Source organism: Lepisosteus oculatus, chromosome 12, assembly GCF_040954835.1.
Source record: "Lepisosteus oculatus isolate fLepOcu1 chromosome 12, fLepOcu1.hap2, whole genome shotgun sequence".
Taxonomy (NCBI): domain Eukaryota; kingdom Metazoa; phylum Chordata; class Actinopteri; order Semionotiformes; family Lepisosteidae; genus Lepisosteus; species Lepisosteus oculatus.
In genome coordinates this window covers 12530135-12541319 of record NC_090707.1, presented here as the reverse complement: position 1 = coordinate 12541319, position 11185 = coordinate 12530135, and the positions used below count along the sequence as shown (strand labels likewise).

Below are 11185 nucleotides of genomic sequence, written 5' to 3'. Positions count from 1 at the left end.
TTTATGTAACCACCTGGGCCAGTGCTGTCCTAACTTTGACTTGCTTAGCCATGGAATGAAGTACAAAAAAAGTGTTTAAACTTTGCTATGCTGTAAAGAATATTAAACAGACACTTTATTACATTGACCAATTGTTCCATGGGCTGAACCAACCTGATGGAGAGACACTCATACAGTATTCTAATCTAATTGATATTAGTAGTATTTCTTCTCCCCCCCAGCCTCACAGTTGTCTGTTTTCTTTTTCACAAGACAGGCATTTGGTTTGAAAGCTTTACCTCTTTATGTTTTGGTAAAAGAGGAAACAGGTGGCAGTGAACGGGTGACCCGCAGAAATATATTTTTACACATTTCTGCTTTCTCAGAGACCATAAACCAAATGTCAAAGGATGAACACAGAAAAGACTCTCTTTTTCAAAAAAGAAACAGAAGCAGACAGCTTATCCACGTCAACATGGAAACTTTGCATACATTTTTTTTTTTCAGACAGCAGAGCAAACCCTAATGATCTGCAAAAGCACGTTCAGAGGAATCACATGGTTTGGATTTCCGTTTTGACACATTGTCTCTGCATGCAAAGCTGGCCAGGGTTTACAAGTCATAGAACTCTGGTCAGACGTGGTGCGATGAGATACACATTGCAATTTTTACCATGAATTTCAAACGGCTAATTCGACAAAACAGCAATGATAATTACATTTTGCAAAACAATCTGAGGAGGAAAACTGGACCATGCTTTAACAATACAGTCGACAGCGAAACAGACAATAAACGTCTTCAGAAGGTTGTAGCAACGCTAGGGACACTGCCAAGAGGTCGTAAGCAGGTAAGTGACAAACTTACCGCCTTTTTATGAAGCGAGGTCTGCAAGAAAGAAATTATTCATTTGCAGAATGATGACATTGCACCTTTACTGTTTCTATATGGACAATGTACTGTATGCACGCAGAGTTTGAACAAGAAAGAGAATTGGGAAGACGGGAGCAATATACATATTTTTAAGCATAGTTTCCTGACTTTAAGTACTATGCTTAAAGCATAGTTTCAAAAAGAAAAACAAAATCTGCAACTAAAAGCATTTCAAATAAACTGAATTGTGTACAAGATACTTTTAAGAAGCAGGCAGTGTTTGACACATTGTATTAACACTACATTTCAAAGTCTGTGAAATGTTTTACTTCAGTGAAATATAGATATATACATAGTATTAATGAGTTATATTGAACATATATTTACTAAGAAATTGCAGTTCATAGTAACAGTGCACTGCGAAACGTTTGATCAAAGGGGTATTGGTTTTGTCACAAGTAAATCGAACTGATAGAATCTGAATTGCAGAAATGCTATCATGAACTTTTATATGACCCATAAAATAAAAGTCATATAAAATTTTTTCACAGTAAATGTTTGTCAATCTGCAACAAACAGCATATCAAATGTTACATGTTTGTACAAAGTAATACATATTTCTAAAAGTAACATTTTGTTACATTTTAGTGAGATTTACTTCTGCTGACTGCTGCACTGTAGATTTTAGTCTATGTAGCTAAACATACTATGCTGTTTTCCTTTCAGGTTGCACGATCAAACTCTTTGGTGGATTATACAGACTCTCAAAGGTAAACATTTTTTTTGGTTTGAACTGTTTAGTTTATCAAACATTAAACCACAGAAGGTTGTTATCAGAGTTAGTAGATGTAGTCTCACATAAAAGCATCATATTACAAATACACTGAAACATATCTAAGTTTCTGTTTCATTTTATGTTATTTAGGACAGCCATTATAATGGAAAAGCAAGACAATGAGACATACGGATTTGAAATTCAGGTAAGCACGTCTGGCCATTTTCATAAGGGATCTGTCTCGCACTTGTCTAGAAATGTTAGTAATCATACAGTTATTTTTACAATGTCTGTAACAATTCCCAAGTCTTACAATATGCATTAGCGTATGATGTTACATTTAGTTTTGTCTTTTTTTAGACTTATGGTTTACAACACCAAAATACCAACACTTTGGAAATGTGCACGTTTGTTTGTAAAGTGCAAGAAGACAGCCCTGCTGAGAATGCAGGTCTAACACCTGGTAAGAAGCCTATATACCACTTCCCCTTCTCCTTGTGTTGCTCCAACTAACTTTCTTACGCAGCTGCCTGCCCACACAGCCCCTTTTATAAAGATGCTCTGCAGCCACAGTTAACTCGGTCCTCTTACTTCCTGTGTCAGGTGATGTTATAGTGGCCGTCAATGGCATCAGCACTGAAGGTTTCAGCCACCAGCACATCGTTGACCTAATTAAAACTTCAGCCAGCTGTTTAAGGTAAGTGACCCCAATGCAAGCAATCAGATGCAGTCTACTATAAGAAAAAGCTTCCTTTTGCATGTGAAGTACATTTCCAAACTGTGAATTTCTGAAATACTGCATTTACAATTCAGAAACACAGTGAAATCCATTACAATGTAGAGGTAAGCAGATGTGCTTATTTAGATAGCGCAGAGACTTCAGATCACCTAAACTGATATCTGCTCAGTTTGTATCAATAGGATCTAGCCTAACACTGCAGTTCTATTTTTGTTGTCTCTTTCAGAGGCTGAAAAAATGATGTTATTGTTTATAAAAGAACTGAGATACCTGCACTCACACTGTGTTTAAAGATTTACTTAACACAAAACTTAATTGCTGTGAAGTTCTTTGCTCTTTGTTTTCACCTAACAGCTGTTAGATACTCTGTGCTCTTGTTCAGCACAGTTCTGTGATGTGATTTCCTGCTTAGTGGGAGATCAGTACTTTCACTTAGACTTCTCTGCGCACACTTGCAACTGAGCAGTGACAAGAAAGATCAAATTCGTATTTTGTAGCTCATGCATTATCTATAAAATACTGCCAGTGCAAAATATGTAATGTAGAGTGGGATAAAGCAAAGAAACAGGTTAATAGAATTATACCACAAAATATAATGGCAATAACAACGTACAAAATATTTTGAAATACTATGGTCTAGAAAGTCCCAAAAAATTTAAAAATGTGATCCAATACAATGTACAAAAAGTATAACCAGATATAAAACAGTCTAAAGTATAAAGGTCTTAGTCTAAAGGCTAAGAAGTCTAAGAAGGCAACAGAAGTTCATCACAGATGTTGAAGTCCTGATATTTCTAGGTATCTGATACCACCAAAACAGTGAAACCTTAAAACTATGACCCGAAACTAAAAAGAAAAAACAAACTTGAAGAAGCTGGTCGGTTTATATAATGTTTTATAAATATAACCAATATATATTTCAAGAAAAAAACAGGGTGGCTGTCAATAAATATATTTCTGAAGTTCCTTCAAGGAAGATTGTGATTTTTAAATACACAGCACTGCGTTGTCTGGAAAATAGGTTCACAGGTTCAGTACTACATGTACTTGCATATGTCATTTGCCATTGAACAGTGCCCTGTGCCCTTAATAATAATGAAGTATTATTACATGCTTTTTTAAATATTTGAAAATGTATACATCAGCAGAACTTGCTGTTATTTCAAACTCAAATTATAGAAATGCCCAATCTATTTTCTGTAGAAATGATTTACCCTGGCTATCTTGTGCAGCTGAAGAAGGTAATATTGTTATAGTTCTTTTTGTTTTTGCTGTTTCACACCTCTTCACTCATAGCAATGTCTTTTCATTCCAGACTGGAGACGATAAATGGAACAGCTGTGAAAAGGATTGAGCTTGAAACAAAGCTGAAGTTCCTCAAGGTGTCTGTCTTCTTGTTTTTTTAATGTTTGAAATTCATTTTAGACTAGAAAACTATAATAGCTGAATATACAGTACATTTAGCAAGTGTGCATAAACATATAGGCTTTTGTCTTGCGTCCGAGAATCTCACATACCTGTATTATAGTAAAAGTAATTTCAGTTCTGTAGTGCATTATAAACAAAAAGCTTTTCCTAAACATCTGATACTTTTCTCTAGTGTCATTATGTCAATAATTTTGTGTGGTTCACATCTATTGTTCCGTTTTTTTTTTTAGAAACGTCATTAAGTTAGTCTTTAAAGAAATTTGTTTAAATATTGACCTTATTCCATTGATGGCATTTACTTGCCATTTCAGCTTTGTGCATGTTGATTAAAGTTGAGAAAAAATTAGCATGAATGCATTATAAAATATGATGCAATCTATTTGACTTGGTCATGACTTTCACAAAGTATGTCTGAAAGGGGATTACCTGCTTGATGTTACAATGAATGTGTTTAATACTGTATTAACAATGTAATTCCTGTTCTGGTGGCTGTTCTGAGAAATGAGGTGATTTGATTATTAAAGCATTGCTAGGCTTGCAGTTTAAGAAAGGCATTTATGCTGCAATCTTATTTCCCACAGAAAACTCTAAGAGAGAAATGGGTGGAGCTCCAATCTCTTCTATTACAGGAACAGCGCCTAGCTCGTGGTATGGGTTTTTTTTTTCCTCTTGAGAAACCACAGCGTTACTTTTCTGCCATTTTCAAACTAGGTGTCAGTGTATACATTAAAAAAGCCTACATATTTTGTGTTCATGATGTGCATTCTTACTGAAAGCTGAAATTCAGAATGACCCAGTTTGCAGGTAAGAACTGCAAAGGCTCTGGAAATCATAAGTGATCAGACTGAATGACGCAAAGATACAGCATACTTACCAATAATGGTTAGAAGATATAAAGTTTAAATAGTGTTCGTCTCAATTTTTTAAGAAGCTAGAGATTGAAGATATACATTTTGAAGTGCACATTGGGGTACTGACTCTTGTACTGTCTTATACCTCCAGGTAATTTGAATGAATGTAGCCCTCACAGCTCCCTTGACTCTCCAATGTCTCCCATGTCTCCTGGGGCCGACAGTCTTGCCTTCTCACCCATGTTGCGGTGCAAGTACAGATTCTCCAGTGGCAGCAGCTGTAAGAGCCAACTGAGTATCACAACAGAAGACAGCGAAGACACCTTCTACCAGGCCAGTGTGTTTGAGGACTCAAATCCCATGAGTCCCTATAGACGGGTTAGCATGGATGACGAGTGTTTCTTCTCAAGAGACTGCAGCACAGTAGGGTTGAAGGGCTCCGTGAACAGAACCAGGAGCATCAGCCTGGCCAGCAGTGGGTCTATCTCTCCTTCCTGGGATGTGACAGGAAGCTCCAGTCTATTTGGGACACTACCGAGAAAAAAACAGGGGAGTGTCCGGAAACGATTTATGAAATTTATCCCAGGTCTGAACCGCCCAGTTGTGGAAGAAGAGATCCATCAATCAACATAGAATAGATGTTTGTAAATTAATATTGTATTACTTTTAAAGAGTAGCAGCACAAGAGCATTACTGACAAAAGCATTAACATGGCATCTTAAACATGCTGTAAAAAATACAGTACAGGTGGTTATTACGTGTTGGAAACACCATAGCTGAAATAAACTCCAAATGCACCATAGCTTTTCCTAGTAACAAAAAAGTGTTGGGTTCTCTTTGAGAATAGTGAGGGCCTGGAAATCAGAAATGCAGGTAAAAAGACACAGTAAAGGAATTCAAAAGGAGTAGAGTTCAGTGTACAGAAGATGTAGCATTTCCTTTAAATACAAACATACCTTCTTTCAAATAATAACTAGTCTTCAGCAGGGTGTTCTTCATGCCTTTTTTACTTATTTATCACAACACATTACACAACTATATTAGAACTGTGAGTCCCAAAGATTGATTAGAAAAATTCATGAATGAATAACTTTATAAAATGATTTACATTGCAAGTGACATGAAAAATACACTCTGTGATAATAAATATAAGAAATCACTCAGACTGGGAATTGAGAAACAGAATAAAAAGGTCGTATAAGACATAGTGAATAGTAATATTAAACATCCGAAATTCTTCTTACTTTAGCAATCAGTATTACATGTGTAATTTAAGGGAATAAACTGAAGTGAAACATCCCTCCTCTAAAAAAAACTAATGGGTATGGAGTAATACAAACAATAGAATGCTTATATATTTTTGTACTGCATACTTTGTTATTCTTATTGAACTGCTGTGTTTAAACATTATGTAATTTGAAAAAGTTATTGTGTTATGTGGTAGTTTACAATTTCATTCCTGTGGATAAAAACAGAATATTTTTTGCATTTTTAGGAAAAATAAGGAAGTCTAGCACTGAATTTTAAGTGTTGTAAATAACAAAGTGAATTTTAGCTTGCCATAAGAATGCTGAGTAATACATAAGAATTCTAAAATGAGGTATCAAATGAAATACATATATATATATAGTCATTAAACCTAATCAGGTTTTCATATATTTTGTATTAAAATATATATTTCAGAAATATACAGTGTCATATATTACAGACACTGGAAATGAAAAGTATATAAAACAGGAGACTAGAAGCAGTTTTTATACCCAGCATTGTGGGAGTGTGGAAAAAGTAACCCAGTTTTGCTGTTGAATGTGATACTGTAGCTCATTTCTAGAAATGCCTGGATGAGATCCTTGGCTCAAATAACTTCTTGCAACCAAATGAGCTAGACAGGCCATAGGGCCCCCTCTTGTTTGTAACCTTTCTTATGTCCCTAACCTGATTAAATTTAAGGGTCAGCAAGAGTTGCACAGCGACTCTTTTGTGTGGCACACCATTCCCCGTTCATGCTTATTTTGAAGCCAGTCCGGGTACTCGTGTGAGGATAGCTGCGATCTAGTAACGAGTAATTGCTCTGAGGGCTATACCTCTGCAGAAGATTATCTGAGTACTGAACCACACAGTCTGTGAAATGATTAAAAACAGGATGTGGGTGCACGAACGTGCTTGACAACTTTTTTTTTTTCACCTTTTTCCTAAACTAACATGTGCTTTCTTTCATCTTCAAACAGTATGTTACTAGAATGTTTCTTGTTTCTCTTGTGTTATATTTGTATAGTTTGCACAAACCTATCAGTGAATGTTTCTTTTTATATATATACAAGTAAATATGATATTAACTTTTTTTGCTTGTTGTGAATTTAATTTTCAGTTGCTTGTTGGTATCTACCTCTGCCTTTCTGCAGCACACATCTTATGTTTTTACACAATAACTATAAAATATATTCAAATGCCACAATAAATCGTGCACAATAACAGAGGACAAAATTATTTGCACATTATGTCTGTGACCATGTAATTAAAAAGTAAATAATATAATACAGACAAATGATAATTGTCTTTATTTACATTATACGACACATAACTATTCACAAAACTGGAAATGGAATGGAAATTGATTTTAGCTGGAAACATGTATTTCTTCAAACTTGTTTAATAAATACTGTATAAGAACTGTTTTATCTTTTTCATTCCCTGGTATTCATACAGGGAATGGCAAGCACTTGAAAGGGGAAATTGAAGTGCTAAAATAACTAAAGAACATGAGAATTTGTAAGTGTTAGAGATGCAAGATATGGAATTATTTCCTGTTACAAGAGAGTCAGATATACAGTATGTTTGGAAACTGTTGGTACTTATTTTAACATTTAATTTGTGGTTGTTTTAGTGGAGACTGTAATCAGTTAGTGTGCTAGTAACTGATTATGTACCTTGACTATAGATACTTATGAGGGGAAAATACTGTAGATCCCCATATTGCTTTGTGTCAGAGGTTTGTTTGCAGGTGTGAACGTTACAGCAGTTTTAAGAAATATAATTCAGTGTCTGGTACAGTAAAGTGAATGAGTTTGGCAATTTTTCCACCAAAAAACCAAAAAACATGGCATTCCACAAGAATATAGTAAAGAGTATAAGGCCATATTGTGAATGAAAATGCTCAAACACACACTTATCTCTGGTCAGGAGATAGGTCAATGAGTGAGTTAGAAACTAAATCAGTCATCTGTTCTGTATCTGTTTAGCAGGAAACAGTAAACGGTTAATGAGTGCGGATTTCCTTTGTAAAGCTTAAGCTTACTGGCTTGTGGTTCAGCAGAACTCATGAAACATACTGTATAAGCATTTAGATGTTTATGCTAATTTGTGAAGTTAAAATCTTTAATAGTCAACCTTTTTAATGTAGTTAATGACCAAGACTATCCAGTCTTTCATCATTTTGGTATGACCCACTTTTTATATTAAGCGTTCCAGTATGTTTCCTAATATGTAGAGCACTGCAAAACTGAGAAAAATTTCCCTACACTATATTATTTGAAATATACAGTGCCTTGCGAAAGTATTCGGCCCCCTTGAACTTTTCAACCATTTGCCACATTTCAGGCTTCAAACATAAAGATATACATTTTTTATTTTATGTGAAGAATCACCAACAAGTGGGACACAATTGCGAAGTGGAACGAAATCTATTGGATTTTTGAAACTTTTTTAACTAATAAAAAAATGAAAAGTGGGGCGTGCAAAATTATTCGGCCCCTTTACTTTCAGTGCAGCAAACTCACTCCAGAAGTTCAGCGAGGATCTCTGAATGATCCAATGTTGTCCTAAATGACTGATGGTGATAAATAGAATCCACCTGTGTGTAATCAAGTCTCTGTATAAATGCACCTGCTCTGTGATAGTCTCAAGGTTCTGTTGAAAGCGCAGAGAGCATCATGAAGACCAAGGAACACACCAGGCAGGTCCGTAATACTGTTGTGGAGAAGTTTAAAGCCGGATTTGGATACAAAAAGATTTCCCAAGCTTCAAACATCCCAAGGAGCACTGTGCAAGGGATCATCTTGAAATGGAAGGAGTATCAGACCACTGCAAATCTACCAAGACCTGGCCGTCCCTCTAAACTTTCAGCTCAGACAAGGAGAAGATTGATCAGAGATGCAGCCAAGAGGCCCATGATCACTCTGGATGAACTGCAGAGAACTACAGCTGAGGTGGGAGAGTCTGTCCATAGGACAACAATCAGTCTTACACTGCACAAATCTGGCCTTTATGGAAGAGTGGCAAGAAGAAAGCCATTTCTCAAAGATATCCATAAAAAGTCTCGTCTAAAGTTTGCCACAAGCCACCTGGGAGACACCCCAAACATGTGGAAGAAGGTGCTCTGGTCAGATGAAACCAAAATTGAACTTTTTGACCACAATGCAAAACGATATGTTTGGCGTAAAAGCAACACAGCTCATCACCCTCAACACACCATCCCCACTGTCAAACATGGTGGTGGCAGCATCATGGTTTGGGCCTGCTTTTCTTCAGCAGGGACAGGGAAGATGGTTAAAATTGAGGGGAAGATGGATGCAGCCAAATACAGGACCATTCTGGATGAAAACCTGTTGGAGTCTGCAAAAGACCTGAAACTGGGATGGAGATTTATCTTCCAACAAGACAATGATCCCAAACATACAGCAAAATCTACAAAGGAATGGTTCACAAATAAACGTATCCAGGTGTTTGAATGGCCAAGTCAAAGTCCAGACCTGAATCCAATCGAGAATCTGTGGAAAGAGCTGAAAACTGCTGTTCACAAACGCTCTCCATCCAACCTCACTGAGCTCGAGCTGTTTTGCAAGGAAGAATGGGCAAGAATTTCAGTCTCTCGATGTGCAAAACTGATAGAGACATACCCCAAGCGACTTGCAGCTGTAATCGCAGCAAAAGGTGGCTCTACAAAGTATTAACGCAAGGGGGCCGAATAATTTTGCACGCGCCACTTTTCATTTTTTTATTAGTTAAAAAAGTTTCAAAAATCCAATAGATTTCGTTCCACTTCACAATTGTGTCCCACTTGTTGGTGATTCTTCACATAAAATAAAAAATTTATATCTTTATGTTTGAAGCCTGAAATGTGGCAAAAGGTTGAAAAGTTCAAGGGGGCCGAATACTTTCGCAAGGCACTGTATATATATATACTGTAGGCAACAAATGAGTATTTACTCTTTGAGTCACTATAGAACAAATCATAAACTTTTTCTTTGTGTCTTACAGTAAGAGACCTCAAATCAGGTGCAACACAAGAAACATAAAAATGACTGAAATCTTGCTGACCTGTGAAATACATTTTGTGCTGTAGATGGGGATATGATTTGTTAATATTAACTCACTGACACTGAGACATTCAAATACTCGTACCTTAGCACCTACTGGATTTTAGAGGACAAAAATGTAATAACATAAGCATATGTACTAAATGTATTTTAAATACAGGTAAGGTATTATTAATAAAGTAATATATATCTATATATATATAAACATTTTTTTTTATTTTTTTACCGCAGAAAAATATAGAAAGCATAAAATAGTTATGTTTTTCACACTGAACTCTGGACCACAGATGTGTTGTGTTTAGCAATCAGCAGCATGTTACAGTATTCTTTCCATCAGAAAATGAACTGCCTCTGCCCATTTTTACCATTACTTTTCTTATAGAAACACCCATCATTTTCAAAATACAGGATGGGTGTGTGAGTGTGTTCCTTTTTCACATCTGCAGTGAAAGTTCTGCTGAGAGCAAAGCCAGATTTTTTTAAATAAGATGCAGGAATATAGATGCAAAGGAACTGCACCAACATACTGATTTGCCTCCTGTTGTAGATCAAGAACTTGCAACCCGTGGATAAATGTGAATATGAGTCACCTCAGATGTGATTTGTAAAACAAATACAATTGAAGAGATACACTGAACAAGGCAGTCCAGTAGAGCAATACTTATGTAATCATTTAAAACACAGATGTCATGTGTACAAAGCTTGTGAATCACATGTAATTCTTGTGATACGCAAGGGCTTATTTGCACCCCCTAGTTGACCCTCATTAGTTCATTGTGTTATTGCCGCCTTGGCATCAGAATGCTTCATTAGACTTTCACAGAAGGCCTCCCCTGCCAAAGAAATGACAGGCCAGTTCATTTGGAAATTTCAAATCACAAACAGCATAGCCTGATGGTCTAACATCAGCTAAATCAAATAGTGCATATGTGACTAGCATCAACAGGACTCCGATATTCTCTTTGTTTGGAGTGAAACAATTTCAGATGCTTGGTTTTTGGAGGTACTTAGAGCGGCCATAAAATGAAAGCTAATACATAAACGCTGCCTATAGACAACTTGATTTCATCTGCCATTTCTCTAAAATAGAGCATATATTCACATACTGAGAAGTGATCCTTTTGGGGCATAGAATCCATTGTTCTGCTTCTCACCTGAGCTTTATGGACTCCAAAATCCCCTTTAAAAAGTCATACAGTTGCTGAGTAACACACTAGTTCTTCAATCT

The 11185-nt window shown here is 36.2% G+C and overlaps 1 protein-coding gene across 1 annotated transcript; it reads left to right on the top strand.

Annotated features, from left to right (window-relative positions):
* The first annotated feature begins 381 nt into the window (after positions 1 to 381).
* LOC102698432 (cytohesin-interacting protein) lies at positions 382 to 6983 on the top strand. Its single transcript, XM_006636466.3, has 8 exons — positions 382 to 826; positions 1576 to 1619; positions 1775 to 1829; positions 1985 to 2087; positions 2228 to 2321; positions 3679 to 3745; positions 4373 to 4439; positions 4794 to 6983. The coding sequence occupies exons 1-8, from the start codon at positions 653 to 655 to the stop codon at positions 5273 to 5275; spliced, it is 1086 nt and encodes a 361-aa protein (XP_006636529.2). The 5' UTR covers positions 382 to 652; the 3' UTR covers positions 5276 to 6983.
* Positions 6984 to 11185: the final 4202 nt, after the last annotated feature.